Source organism: Colobus angolensis, unplaced genomic scaffold (assembly GCF_000951035.1).
Source record: "Colobus angolensis palliatus isolate OR3802 unplaced genomic scaffold, Cang.pa_1.0 Scaffold8, whole genome shotgun sequence".
Lineage (NCBI taxonomy): Eukaryota > Metazoa > Chordata > Mammalia > Primates > Cercopithecidae > Colobus > Colobus angolensis.
In genome coordinates, this window is record NW_012121820.1 from 42,259 (window position 1) to 58,213 (window position 15,955).

At 43.6% G+C, this 15,955-nt stretch overlaps 1 protein-coding gene across 1 annotated transcript in view; it reads left to right on the top strand.

The window, feature by feature from the left end:
- LOC105502568 overlaps positions 1–14,901 on the top strand; it is a gene marked incomplete at its 5' end in the record, with an annotated part of 30,660 nt that extends 15,759 nt beyond the window's left edge. Inside the window, 3 exon segments of the mRNA XM_011929180.1 lie at positions 2,051–2,365; positions 11,927–12,172; positions 14,356–14,901. Coding sequence (XP_011784570.1) covers positions 2,051–2,365; positions 11,927–12,172; positions 14,356–14,901 — 1,107 coding nt within the window.
- Positions 14,902–15,955: the final 1,054 nt, after the last annotated feature.

The following is a 15,955-nucleotide window of genomic DNA, read 5'->3' on the forward strand; positions in this document are numbered from 1 at the left end:
AATGAGTTCAAGTCCACAGAACCAAGTGAATGACTTTCATCCTACTCCACCAAAGAAAGGTGTGAACTGTGGAGCAGCTGCAGGGAGAATTGTAGGATTAGGGAGAAAAGGAATATGCTCCAGTTTTTTAAAAAGCATGGAATGGTTGTATTACATAAAGTTGTAAAATATCAATGTCCAGCAAAATGTTAAAAGTTTAAATATATTTTAATATTTAAAAGATAACTACTAAACAAAATTACTTGTGCCAACATAATTCTTATAAATAAGCTTTACCAAACTAACTTTGTCTCCGTGTTGAGAAGTTACCATGGGATGTCAACGTAGTTTTCTGGGTTGAAATTTCAAGAAGTCATCCTCAAACTATCCCTATGGACAATATAGATACACACAGATTCAAAGATGGTTAGATAGTGAAGAGTTTCTTAACTAGTTGACTATCTGGAGATATAGGCTATTTATACATTCAATTCTGTCCACCTAGAAAGCAGTGTGCAGTGATGGAGGGGTGCTCTTCTTGCTCTGGAGAGACAGCTCATATATTTGGCACATTTTTATTACTCATATGACTATATAGAAATTAGACACATGATATTTTGATGCAGTCATTTTGAAGACAAGTTGACAGCCCTAAGAAACAACTTAATGTTAAGAAACTATTTAAAGTAGCAATTAACATAATTACACACAAACTTCATTCCTGATCTTTATCCCATTTCTGAGCTATTTTAGAAATGCAGTCAGGTCAAGCCCAGGAATGGGACAGGACTCTGAGATATCCATTACTAGACAATAAAAAATGATACATTTTAAGAAATATTTTGATATAAAATATAAGCTATTTTGAGGCATCCATTTTGATATGACCAAATCAAAATAACTACATCAAGATGACTGCATGAAAATTCTTTTCCATGTATTTATCTGCATCACAGGTTTTAAAACTCCACTGCAATAAGGACAAATCTCTCCAGCATATCACCATAAGTTCACTTTCTAGGTTGGCCATAACTCATTATGCTTCTAATATTTGTGAGGATAGAAAGATGGAGGAATAGCTGGTATGCTGGCTGGAGGGTCAGTATTTGATAGCTCTCTCCTAAGCCAGATGGTGTCTTCTTGCACATAGGGAATATAAGTAAGTAGACCACATGTCATTCCAGGTTCTTTGGTGCAAGCAACAGAAATAGACCCTGGCTAACCAAAGCAAGAAAAGATTTTGTAGGAAGAACACTGTGCAGTGAATGCAATAACAGAAAATGTGAACCACCAGATCTTGAGAACGCCAAGAATCAGAGTAGCTTCAGGATGTCAGTAGACAGCCCAAAGACTGCATCTACAGGGAAGTGCCATATACAGCTTCAGATCCACCATCCACCTGTCCCTCAGTGTTTCTACTCAAGTTTCAGAGTTTGTCTCTTGTGCTCTCCCCTGTGATTAGGGCTCCTGGAGTATGTGACTGAGAGACAGCCACATGGATGGAAGAGGGCAGTTTCCCCAAGGGAAAAAGAAGGGCACCATTACCAGAAGAAAGAGGCAGTATGCCAGGAAAGAGAGAAAAAGAATATATAAATATATATCCACTAGAGACTTGTACTTCAGTCAAACACTTATTTTCAAAAATACAGGTTTTGCCTCACCTGTTTCATGTAAATAAAGGATGTTGTTGACTGCAAGCTCAGTAACTGCGAACAGTGTTTATGCCACACGTATTTGATTTTAATAACACTCTACTGTCAATGCAAGGGTGAGGCTAGCTACATTGCTTGGCTTTATTCCCGTCTTATGTAGAGTCTAGTTTTCAATGATTGGTTTTACATTTTAGGAAGAACACTATGAAGGTATTTGTCTCAGGCCCCATTCCCTCTCTTCTGTCCTCTTCTCTGTAATCTAGAGGCCCTGAGACTCTGGAAAGTTAATTTCTGCAAGTCTCTTGCCAGTGATTTTCAGTTAGGGTCTGCCAATGGAAAGCACGACAAGAAACTGGGATATGGGAGGAGGGAAGAAGCAGCTCTCTTCCTGAATCCATGTTCTCTCCACATCTTTCCAGCAGCAGGTGGCAGCTCATGTCCAAGGTCTTTTGGCAGTTTCCATGTCTGCATGGAAAACCTCTTCCTTGGAGCCAGTGCCAGTCTCATCTGCTGAGATGCTGCATGTTAGTGATGCCAGCAGCAGCCGTGGTGGTCCCAGCATTAGCCAGGCAGTGCCCCTTCAGATGTTCCAGCACCAGCAGCTTAATACCCCTTGGCAATACCAACGCTGTCCATGGTACCTCTGCCACAGCTGCCACTCTGCTTTGGGTGCTCCCCACCCCTACCCCACTGGGATTTCAGGGAACGGGACACTTCTTATTCATTCTCCAGCTGTAGGAATGGAAGTCACTTCCTGAATTTACTAATCTTTGGGTTTTCTCACTTTGGCCTTAATTAATTTATTAATTACTGTTATTAACTAATTAATATAATTGCCTTATATTAATTTCCATTTATTGGAAATACTGAGAGTATTTATAGCTTCTTTTCACACTTGAAATGTGCATTTTGTACAAAGGAAGACTTAAAGAATATGATAACTGGCTTCAACTATCTGAAGGGCTTTCATCTGAAAAGGGGACTGCATTTATCCTGTGTAGCTCCAAAGGGCAGAAATGGGATTAGTGAGCAGAAGTTTCAAGGAAGAGGTTTCAGCTCCAAATAAGGAACAGTCCTCTAAGCACTTGAACTACCCACGGTGGAATATACTGGGTTCCTTCTATTGAGGGGTAGTCAAGTAAACAATGGGTTTCCATTCCTCAGAGACACTGGAGGGGAATCTACCGGAGTGACAAGCTGGACCAAATCAACTCTCAGAGGGCTTAGAGTTCCCCCAAAGAACTATAGACTTTAATGAGAGGTTTGATCATTTTCTACTGGAGCTGTAACACAAAGCTAGGATGTTTAGTGACCTGCAGAAAAATGTAACAGCTATCCTCTGGGGTCTATCTTAGTCCCAGACTAATTTAAAACAATGACTCTTGTCCCCAAACTGAAGAAATTCAATCTCCACTATTTTACAGCCCGCTGAAAGCTGACACCGGTTAAAATCAAGAAGCCCCTCATTTGCTTTCCTTTCTGCTCTCACTAGGTCCATTCCGTGTGCCTGGGATTTATGCCCTCAGGGCTTTAGGGAGTTGGGGACAAAGATGACTGCAGTCTCCAGCTAATGGAATCAAAGTGTTCTAGTTCTCTGAAGAGAATTGTTCCTCATTGTGAATCTTGCTTGATGGATTCAAATCTCTGAATTCTTCTACCCCAGGCCAAGGCTTCCCGTCTCAGCCTTGGAATTGCAAGGGATGGGTAGGCAGTTGTGAGGGAACCAGACAAGATGTCAAAACCTTAACAAGATTATCTTCCTACCATCACGAAAATCCCAACCACCCTTCCAATTATTACTACAGCTGTCAACAAGTATTGCACATCTGCAGAACTCCCACCTTTCTGATGTTTGGGGCACATGTGATGAGTCTCAAAACAGCTGTTCTCCATCCAGTAGTTTTCCTTTCCTAGTATAAAATGGCCTTCAGTCTCACAATGGCAGTTTGGGGGTAAGGGGGACAGAGAAAGCCATTCCCTCTTGGGTACAGTTCAGCAAAATAGAGAAACATAAAATACTAACCTCTAATATTCTCAGAAAACGGTTAAGTTCTGGCGTACTGAAGAAAGCATTCTCACATTTTCATTGTCAAGACAGGAACATTGGACTGGAGAGGAAATGCGATGGCTTAATCCAAAGCAACATACCACAGATGTAACAGGACCAGAAATGAAACTGGAGCTCATTTTGACCCAGTCCAGGGAGTACCCCTCCCAACCCCACCTTATCGCTTCAAATAATCCTACATTACAAAAGAGAAAACTATGGAATTCAGTGTTTCAGTGTCTCAGTCTAGCTGCTTAGCAAGTGACGGTTCAAACTGACAGCAGGATTTCAGTGACCTGGAAATAGCATCTTTTGCAATCCAGCCCCTTGTGGATTTTATTCTGCTTCCTCTTATTTCATCCCCAAATTCTTCCTATTTGTCCCATGTCATGGGGTGCCTGCCCAGAAGACAAAGAGAAAATACCCCAAAAGTGGAGGGCATACCGACTTGCCTATGAGTGCTCAACTCTCTGGGCACTTGTCATGGTTTAGGAACAGTAGGGTTAAAATACTTACGTGCCTGGAGGCCTCAAATTCCAACAGTAGTAAACAATAATTTTGTATACAACATCCTCTTTCTAAAGCTTTGCACACCCACCCTCCCTACTCCAAATTAGGACTGTAAGACCATGTTCTCTTAATGAAAAACTCTCGATTAGTTCCTGAATGAAGGAGTAAGTCTAGGCAGAGGACGGTGCTAAAAGGGAAGAAATGGGGATGAATCCAGAATATGGTGTGGCAGGAGGTGTGTGCATAGGGGCTGGTGTTTTCTCGTGGTGGGGCCCACCTATGGGATCAAATCCCTCCAGGAGTAAGGAAACCCCTTCATCTTCCAGCCCCTGAGATTTGAATTGAATGTTTATCCATCTGCTCTGTTTCTTCCTCAGATCACTCTCTTACCACACCTCATATCGTTCCCCTCCCTGCCCCTTTCTGTTCCTCAACCCTCTCTCTGCCCACCCCACCCCCTCCAGTCTGAGGCAGCCACCTGGGGAACCCTGCTATCCAATAATTAGCCAGGGCAGCTGCTAAACCAAACCAACTCCAGAGATCCGCAGCTGTCAGAGCGGAGTCCTGCCTGGAGGAGGGGGAAGCCAGGGGAGGCCCGCCAAGCCTTCTCAGGTGGCCAGATGACGCCTAATTAGCCCCCCTGCTCCCGAAGCCTCACCAGATGGGCAAATGCCTGGAAGCCTTGGGGAGCCAGCGAGACACTCTGGGAACTCCCAGCGTGCTGATTCCTTTCCAGCTGCCTCTTGGGCAGTGGGGGAGGATGGTTAAAATAGTAATTGGTACCTTGGGTTAAGGGGCCTTGCCTTCCCCTACCAGGAGGGAAGATGCTCTGCTTCCCCGTGGGCAGCCCCCTACTCACCCTTCTCCACCAGCCTGGGTTCTGAATTGTTGATGCTGTTGATTGAAAATGTGTGCTTTAAAAAAACAATGCACACCAGAGGAGTTGGCACTGGGAATATTTTTCTAAATCTAAATTATGCACACCATGAATTCACAAAAAGCAAAATTTAACTAGGAGGGAAACCTGAGGGAAATAAGTAGGTTTCATTCTTTTTCTCTCCAGCCTGCAAAAGTGAGCAGCAAACAGCATGGCAGAAGAAGGGTGAAGCAGTTAACAACTTAAACTTGACAGACTGCTATTTCTGGGCAAGGAAGAAGTTGGGAACCAAAAAGTAAGGGGAAGGGGCACACTGCAGAAGGCACAGGTTTTATATTTCAGAGTGTGACCAATGCCCGTAAGAGAATCCTGTGGTTCTGCTAATCAACCCGGCCACTGCACCACTGGCTACCCACAATGTGGCCGTATCTACAAGCAAAGAAGGTCGTCAGGATCCAGGCAGGAGAGCAGAATCTTACAGTGCCCTCCTCCCATTGTGCTCTGTCATCATTAGAAGGAGTTTACCTTTCAGGACCCAGCAAGGCAGGACTGGAAATAGTGGGAATGAAGGTTGCAAACACTAAGGGGGAAAAATGCAAGAAGCAGCACTGAGAATGTGCCACACGACCTCTTTGCCCTTCCCTTTTACTGGCTTCCCTAGCTCTCCTTTTGTGTGACAAAGGACGTCTTTGCCTTTTGATGAAGACAATGACATCTGCGGTGTTCAAGCTCTTGACTCAAACATCCTTGTTGTAGAAAAATAAAGATTAGGAAAACGGAAGAAATCTGCCTGCTACCACAGCCCTCATGCCTCCTTTTGTGATACCCTGCAAGCGCCCATATGGATTCGGAGAGGCAGCTCGTGTGTTTCATCTAGTGGTTTCCTTTTTTAAGCAGTCGCAAAGTGAACTCACATCAGAATTGGTCACCTTATAATCACCCTCTAGCCCAGTAATGATTGTTTTCTAATTAAAATATGAGAAAAAACTTTCAGAAGAAAATGTAATAAGACTGAGAAAACAAGCATACAAATAATTTATTATAATATTCCTTATTTACCCTTGTGATCAATGTCCCTTATTTATGGGACCAATGTGAGGATGGATTACATTTTTGGCCAGCAGAGGACCAAGCTGACAGCCGAACGTCTTTGCGCGATCTCAGCTCTCTGTAGTTTCTGGAGTATAACAGATTTTCTGCCGGCTTTGGCTGATACAGTGGACATTAATTGTTAATTTTTCAACAGCCGTCTGCTGAAACGCAGATTCCCTGCAAATCTGGGAAAACAGCGCCATCTAGCAGCCTTTGCTGCAAATGCTTCAAAGCTAGGTTCATTGTTGACTGGGCTAGGCGGAAAGAAGAGACAGTTTTTTTGGGGTGGATTAAGTTGGAAAGATGCTCCCCACAAATCCATCTCTGGTACCTGTGAGAATAATCAGTTTGCAAAAGTCTGGGCTCCATTAGGCTTCAGGAAGGCAGCTCAGCTTTCTACTCTGGATGGATCAGCAGAGTTTCATAACATTACATTAGCATAGAGCATTTTATCCAGAAGACACCATGGGGCCAGAGGTTTAACAGATGGGGAAATTGATGCGAGGGAGAAAAATGTATCTCTTCAAGGGCACACAGCTACTGTGTGTTTAAGTCAGGCTCAGAAGCCAGAACCAATTCTACCATTCCCTAATAAGAACAACTATTTATCAAAGGCTAGCTAAAGATGAAGGCAGGAATAAGACACAGAAGTTAGAGTATCCATCAGTAAGCAGAAGGGATGGGTATCTTTCTGAGTCTATGATATAATATTGGGGTATGGCAAGATGCACATTAAACCCAAGGGCAGATTTTGACCTATGTCTAGGACACAGGCACATGCTATGAACAAATCTTTGAGTAGCCAAACTCTGATTTGGACTTATCTTAGTCTGCTTAGGCTTCTATAACAAAATACCTTAAGATGAGTAATTTATAAACCATAGAAATTTATTGCTAATAGTTCTAGTGGCTGGCAAGTCCAAGATCAAGGCATCAGCAAATTTGGTGTGTGGTGAAGGCCTGTTTCTCACAGGTGGTGCCTTCTGTGTATCCTCACATAGTGCAGGGGGAGTGGGGTTTGCTCAAGCCTCTTTTAGTAGTGCTCAAGGGCACTAATACCATTCACCAGGGTGGAGCCCTTACGACTTAGTCACTTCCCATGTGCCCCACCTATTAATACCATAACATTGGCTATTAGATTCCAACATATAAATTGGGAGAGATACCAACATCCAGACCGTAGCAGGACCGTTCCTCAACCCAGCTTCCCTGTGCTCTGACCAGTCAAATTTTTCCCACGGAGAACAACGGTGGCAAGTTTTAATTTTAGAAACAGAGGTTTTCAGATTTTTCTCCTCCAAAGGCTCTTTGTAACTTTAACTTCAAATGTGTCAGACTCTTTCTCTCTCTCAGTGAAGGAATATCTTGTAGACTTCTCCCGTCAAAGCTAGAAGAGACCTTGGGAAGACTTCAGCCAGCAGGGCTCACCCCTGAATGCATATTTGAATCACCAGAGGAGATATAAAAACATCAGTGCTTGGCCCCCACCCCAGACCAATTAAATCAAAATCTCTAGCATAGGGCTTAAGTATTCATCCTTTTTAAGTTCCCTGAGTGACTCCAATATGCAGCCAAAGAATCAGTGACTTCAAACCCGACTTCTCTTCTTGGAGATGAGCAAACCAAAGTTCAGAAAGACAAAGGGATGTGCCCAGTAAGCCACGTGGAAGTGATGGCAGAACTGAGACTGGTTTTCTCTTCCCTGTCCTTCGCTGCCTGCTCTGGTCTACAACAGAGTCCCTGCCTCAGCCTCAGTTCTGTAGCATGCTAGGCCCCACGGGCAAGCAGCAAGACAACCAGAGTGCGTTGACCTCTTCACACACAGCCCCTCAGATGTCACCATCTGTGTGTGACCATCTGTGTATGGGAAGTACCCTGAGCACTGGGCACCCAGCACCTGGGAAACTGAAAGATGATAGGCTAAAGGGTTCTAACCAGTATGGGACCTCTGCCCACACTGATGACATTTCCTTTCCAACTCTGGCTTCTGAAACTAGAGAAATAACCCAGGGTAGATTTGCAGAACACTCCACGTCCACCAAGAGAAGAACCAGAGCCAAATTCCACTGTTCACATAACTGGCAGAGAGTAGTGACAGTAGCACAGTTTGGGGTCTCCAGTGTCCAGCACTTACCCCAAAGTCTGGTTATATTCCCTTCCCTCATTAACAGTCACCCTAATAAACACCCACAGGTCCTTGCCAGAAGGTTAGGAGGACAACTGACAGTGTACATTGTTGGCTATGTGGCAGGATCTCCTTAAGGAGACTGGTTCTCCTCTCTTTTCCAGAGGCGCTGAGTCTGTGAACTGGTTCAAATCTATGAATTGCGTGAGGGGCTAGGACCTACTGTTGTGGTGATTCCATTAGCCAGATCTAGAGCTTTTCCATCTATGCAAAAAAGGTGAGATTGCTTTAGTCTGCCCATCTATTTCTGCTCAAGGAATGTCATAATCAACAGCCAAGACAGTGATTTCTGTGAGTCATACTTGCTGGGCGAGGTGTCAGAGCCCTAGCATTGGAAAGTGGTCATCTTACGGGTTAATAAGAGAATTTACAGATGACAGTATAGGTTTGAAGAAGGAAAGTTTTATTAAAAAGAAAGAATGCTGCAGAAGAGTGCAGCGGGGCTCCTCAGAGAAACAGGACTGAGTAAGCCTGCGGATTTTTCCTTAAGCGTATTTATGGACCTTAAGAGCTAAATGGTAGTTTGCATGATAAATGATTTCATTTGTAGACATTTTGGTGCCTTAATGTCAGCAGGAGTTACACAATGAGTTTCAGCAGGCATGGATTCTGGAGACGTATGGAAATTCTAGTTACTTATAAATTTTAAGTTGAAAAGAGGCCTGGAACCAGGTGCAGACTTTAGATAATAGGGAGGTCTAATTACTTCTAAATTCCTTAAATAAGGAGTCTTCTGGCTCCAGATAGCCTGCTTGATGGTTACCAGGTGGTTTTTGCTCTCCTCAGTACTATTCTGATGACCACTTCAGCTCTGATAACCTTTACAGTAGCCACACCCATCTTGTCTTTGGCAATTAAATAGCACCTCTTGGTCCCTGCCAGCCCCTCTCATCATCACCACTAAAGTCAGAGTCCTATCCAATGGCAGCCATGCCCAGTGCCACTTCTGGCCCACTACAGAGCTACTCAAGGAGGCTGGGCTTCCTCTCACAAGTGTGTCTCAGCAGCCTTGGGACAGGGAGTGGCCTCTGGACCCTCTGTGGGGATGCAGTTGGGCAGTGGGGGAGCCGGTCTCCTATAACAAATCTGTTCTCCCTAAGCCTTTGGATACTTCTGCTTCACTGACAACATCCAACATTGTCCTATTCCCACTTGTTGGAAAAGTCTGGTCCAAGAATTGTTGCCTTATTGTCTTCGTGACAAATCAGAAACACCTGAGAGTCCATTTTGCATCCAAACCACATCTCCCTGGCTGTTTCTCAAACTTTAAAATAATTCAAACATCCCATGTTAGACAGAGTGCCCCGGGTTTTATAAAAATGCCTGCTCACAGGCCATGAAATAAATAATGGCATCAATACCAAACATGTAGAAGAGAAGGGTAACTCAGGCAATCTTAGCCTAAGACCCTCTAGGGTGAGGTCTGCTGTGACCAGGAGCATCCTGGCAGGACTTTAGCATGAAAATTCGAGCTTGAGCTCCCCTGACCCACCCCCCAGTTCCACCTTCTTCCTTCAATCAGGGAAGTTTAAAAAAGGAAGGTGAGGAATTTGGGCTTCTTGAAGCGGAAATAGTTCCAAAGCTTGTAACCCCTTCAAGTTGATTTTAACTTTTGACATTCCTGAGAGTAAAACAGAGGTTTTAAGGGGTAGTGGTGTTAGTGTCATGTACAGGAATCTGCATCTGACTCCACTACACCTAGGGGTGACCTTGCCTGCAAGTCATTTTTTTTTTTTTTTTTGACTTGGGTGTTTTGGTTAAACTAACACAGGCTGTCAAATGTTTCATTTGGGGAATCTTTTAAAACTGTGAGTCATCATGTAGCTCCTCTGTGAAACCTTGGGTTGACTTCACATTTCACTTGGAATAAAGCACATAGATGATTCCACTGGATGCAGGCCCTTGGTGCTCAGCACCCCTTCCCTCCCTGACTCATTTCCTACCCCCAACCCTCCCACCCCGGCCCCTGGCTCACTGCCATCCAGACACACTGGTCTCCTTGCTCTTCTTCAAACACACCTGGACCCTCGCATTGGCCTTTCCCTCTGCTTAGCGTGCCCCTCCCCTTGACCTCTTAATCTTTGCCTGAATGTCACCTAAGTGCCACCCTGATGGGCCCATTTTAAAGGGCATACCCCGCCCCATTTCTGCCGCTTTTTTCCATGGCACATGTCACCTTCTACTATATTGTATACTTCATTTATTTTGTTATTGTCTGTCTCCCCCACTGGAATGAAAGTTCCAATAGGGTAGGCAGGTTTATCTCTATTGTCCCTGCTAAATTCCTAACCCCTAGAAAATGTCTGGCATGGGAGGTGATCAATAATGATCCATGGGGCCGGGCGCAATGGCTCACACCTGTAATCCCAGCACTTTGGGAGACTGAGGCGAGTGGATCACTTGAGGTCAGGAGTTTGAGACCAGCATGGCCAACATGGCGAAATCCCATCTCTACTAAAAACACAAAATTTTCCAGGAGTGCTGGCGCGTGCCTGTAATCTCAGCTACTCAGGAGGCTAAGGCAGGAGAACTCTTGAACCCAGGAGGCAGAGGTTGCAGTGAGCCAAGATGGTGCCACTGCACTCCAGCCTGGGTGACAGAGTGAGACTCCCTCTCAAAAAAAAAAACCAAAAAGCCAAAACCCAAACAAACAAAGAAAAAACAATAATGGTCCATGGAAGACCTAGTTGTGTGGCCTGTTTGCCTGCTTTCCTCCTCTACCGAACCGGAAAAATCTTGCTGTGATTAATTTGATTACTGTGTTTAGAAATTGTCCCAGCCTGGTAAAACATACAAACCCAGCAATTAACATTTCTACATCATTTCTTTTTAAAATTCTTTAATTATAAACACACATGGGTGGTTAAAGCGAGTTTTCACTCCACCTAAGTTTGCCATATGTTTCTTGTAAAAATAAGTTAATCTTATCCCACTGATAATGGGCTTCATCATTTGCTTGGGGGAGGCTTCAAGTAAAATGATGATTGTAACGCCTTGCACACTGAAGTATAATGACTTTGCAAAAGTGGCCCGCATTTGACCACACAGATAGGCCTTGAGTGAGAATTCTATACCTGCAGATAAGCAGCATTTGTTTACAACAAGAGGAGGACACACTTCCCAGGCCCTCATATTAATGTTCTTTTTGTCAAATGAAAGTTTTAGCCCATGAATTGCTTGGTTTTTACAGTCTATGTTGAATTGAGACAGCTTTGTTATATTCTGGAAATTGATTACAAAGTAGATACATTGACGAATTGGGAAATTAATCAGATCAAAGTTACTCTTTATTTGTCAGATGCTGACTTAGACCTCCATAGACATGTTGAATATACGAAGGAAACACTTGGGGACACTGTAGAGATAGGAAGTGGGGGGCACTGGATGTCAGGAAGGAGGGACTCCAGCCAAGCTTCAGGGATAAGGTGCACTGAGGGTAAGACCAGAGGGAGGGGGAAGCCACGCACGCGGAGAAGGGAGAGCACTGAAGAGAGCACACAGGCAAAAGCCCCGAGGGGGAAATCAGTTTGACGCCTCAGCCTCCTTTTTGACTTCTCTCCTTTCTCCCCTTGGCTGGAATCCAGACTCCTCATCCCGGCCCAAAAGCCAGCCTCCCTTTCTGGGAGATCCAGGGACTTCCCAGCCCTGGGTCTGACTGGACATCTCAGAGTAACTCTGCCCTAAAAACTGTGGTTGCCATGGGCTCTAAAACTAGTTCTCCAGGTAAACAAAACTGCTTTGTTCACCCACATACAGGAAACTGCAGATTCCTGGCCTTTCGACACAGGTTTTCCTCTGCCGGCAAACTCCAGCATCCAGCGGAGGTGTTGGTAAGACTCCATCTGTTTCCTGGCAAAAGCCCCAAACCACCCCACCTCACACCGGCACAAAGGAGCTCAAACCATGAAAGGTAAGGAAGAGAAAGGTAAGGAAGAGTGGAGCTCCATGAAGGACAAGCTGTGTGTGTTCATGCTGTTCCATTTCTCACAGGCTCGGTGCATATCATCATGAATGAGCAAGCTGGACTCGCATCTCTATCCTCATCCCTGCCATGTGGGGACGGAAAGAGGGGAGTTCCCCTCCTCCAGAGCCAGGCTAGAATTACAGATTAGGGACATGAAGTCCAGGCCAGCCCCCACTCTGCAGCAGGCTCACCCCACCCTGGAAGGAAAGCATGACGGGTAGTGGGGGAAAGAAGCCACGCCGTGTGCCCAACAGCTTTTCCAATGGCCAACAGTGTGCAGGCTACAGGCTCTGCTTAAATGGATCCAGGTTTGTGAAAACATTAACGTTTTTAACTATTGTTTTCGATTTATCTCAGCCTTAGTTCTAGCACTTCCCAATTCCGTGCTCCTAAGCAAGATTGGCTACTTATTTGAAGAGAAATAGCATACAGAGGAAATTCAAAGGATTCTAGAAAGTCAACGTGAACCAAAATCTCACTGAGTTATCCACTGCCTTCTCTCTGCAGTCTTTTCTTATTGTGGGGCTGCTGTATGCATTGTGTCAGGTACCTTCTACTTCTAACTTTATTTAACTGTCATTGCAATGATGAAATGAGTCTTAGTGTTCACATCTTACAGAGGAAAGAACTGAGGCTCAGAAAGGTAGAGACACCTGCCCTAACTCACACAGCTGTGAAACAGCTGGACCTGAACAAAAGGAGTATATGGTTTTAGGGTGAAAATAGATTGTTCTTTGTGAAATCCATGCAAAGATGCCTGAAAGAGGAATAAATATTTACTAGATAGTTGTGGATGAGTTAAATTTTGTAATCCACCCTCTTATGATGAAAGCACACAGTATCAGGATTGCATTATGTTCCTGGTAGGAAGTGGGCCAACAGAAGTAGGAAGGGTGCTGAAAAGATGCAAGCCCAGAAGAGGTCGTTGCTGACTCCATGTGTTTGTTTTCCCTGGGCTGCCTGAGCTGGCTTTTCGTCTCAGGAATAAGGTGAGAGATGCCTGCATTAGTCAGCATTTGCACATAGTCCAGCTTCCTATCCTGCCTAGCAACAGGCTGGCCTGATGCGTGAAGTAGAAAGCCACCCAAGCAGTGCGAAAGGAAGGGAACCAATAAGCCTGCCATTAACAATCTCCCCACCCTACATCTTGAAATTTCCGCTCATTTCACAGATGCAAACACAGAGGCACAAAGGAAAAAAAAAAAAAAAAAAAAAACTGGTCCAGAAGACATCATCAGTCAGGGAGGAATCAGGACTGAAAAGAATGGAGCAACTTACCTAGAGCTCATCCATCCATCCATCCAGATTCATCAAAACAGTGAAGTCCTTGCAGTCATGGAGTTGATGTTCAAGTGAAGGAGATAGATTACAAACTAATAGATATATAATACAGTGTAAGGTGATAGAGAAGAATATAAATGAGTCAGGGTAAAACCTCCCTGGGGTAACTGTGAGCAGAGACCTGAATTAAGTGATCAGCAAGGGCAAGGTTACTAAAAAGGAAACATAGTTGGGGTGTGCAGCAAACATCAAGGAGGCCAGAATGCTTGGATTAGATTCAATCTCGAGAAACAGCAGGGTAGAAAATTATGTTGGGAGAGAATTGGTGCTGGATTGTAAAGAAACTTTATATGTGAGGAACAGGAATTTGGATTTTTTTAATAGTAATATACAGCCACTCTCAAGTTCGCCTTTGGTCAGTGGAGACCCACATGGGTTCAACATGCATATCAAAAGTGTTATTTCTGGCCGAGTGTGGTGGCTCACGCCTGTAATCCCAGCACAGCACCTTGGGAGGCCGAGGCGGGTGGATCACGAGGTCAGGAGATTGAGACCATCCTGGCTAACATGGTGAAACCCCATCTCTACTAAAAATACAAAAAAATTAGCCAGGCGTGGTGGTGGGTGCCTGTAGTCCCAGCTACTCGGGAGGCTGAGGCAGGAGAATGGCGTGAACCCAGGAGGCGGAGCTTGCAGTGAACTGAGATCCGGCCACTGCACTCCAGCCTGGGCGACAGAGCGAGACTCCGTCTCAAAAAAAAAAAAAAGCGTTATTTCTATTCAGGGCCCATCTACCCTGGCCACAGCATGATGTTTGTCCAAAATGATTGCAAGGTGTTCAGATTTTGTAAATCTAAATGCCATAAAAACTTTAAAAAGAAGCACAATCCTCGCAAAGTTGGGTGACCAAAGCATTCCGGAAGCAGCTGGTAAAAACTTACAGTACATAATTCATTTGAATTTGAAAAATGTAGAAATGAACCTATCACATACCAGCGAGAGCTATGGAATAAAACTATTGATGCAACGAAGAGAGTTGAAGAGATCAAACAGAAACGCCAAGCTAAATGTATAATGAACAGATTGAAGAAGAATAAAGAGCTACAGAAAGTTCAGGATATCAAAGAAGTCAAGCAAAACATCCATCTTATCCGAGCCCCTCTTGCAGGCAAAGGGAAGCAGTTGGAGGAGAAAATGGTACAGCAGTTACAAGGGAATGTGGACATGAAGATGCTTCTTAAACATCTCTGTAACCATTTCTTTTATGTACATTTGAAAATGCCCTTTGGAGACTTGGAACTGCTAAATTATTAGTTTATTTTTTACGTAAGGTCACCTAAATGAAAAGAGATTAAAATATATCTTTTCTACAAAACATCAGATATACAGATGTTAGATTGCATCTCAGTATTAAATCTTCACTGATAGATGTACTTACGTAAATCATGAAAATTCTACTTATAACTATAGAAGTGAATTGTGGACATAAAATGCTTATGCCATTTGGATAATGGCACTAGGCAGCATTTGTATAATAACTAATGGCAAAAATTCATGGCTAGTGATGTATAAAATAAAATATTCTCTGCAGTAAAATATTCCCTTTATTAATGTTATAGAAGGGGGGATACAACAAGGAACTGACAATTTGTATGATGGTGTCAAATATTATTTTGATTTTAGTATTTCCTATTTGGTTTATTTGCATCTTAGAAGAGCATAATGACATTGTTTGATGAAGCCTAATTATGCTGGACTGTTTTGACCTGGTTTAACCCTTCTGATAGGTAGTTGAGGATGAGAACTGAATAATCTTTGCCTGGAGTGACCCTACACTCTAGAATTTCCAGTTTGGAGAATACTCAGTTCTAACTTGTCATTCCTGGTAGAACAAACTTTATTTTTCTAGCCAAACAATGATCTAGAAGCAGAGGAATCCCAGTGCCTTTTAAAAGCTATTATGTGATTTTCTTTTTAAAAAGCTCCTGTTTTTGGAAAGTAGAATTTATGGGTACAACATTAGTTCATTTTACCACTTAAAAAGTAAATAAGAAAAGTACTATACAGCCATGGAAGAGCTAAAACAAACAGAATATCATGACCTCCTTTATGTTCTTCTTTTTAAATCATTTTGGCTACCATATGGGAAGAAACCATACAGAAGGATAAGTGTGGAAGATGATGTTGACTGGAACTAGGGTGTGGATAATGAAGAACATGAAAAGAGGTTAAAGTCAGGTAGTGCTGTAAAGGGGGACCCAAAATGCTTTGCTGATGGACTACAAATAGGATGCGTGAGAAACATACTATTCAAGAATGACAACATGGCTTTCAGCCTGAACATCTTACTGAATTGTGGTTGCCATTT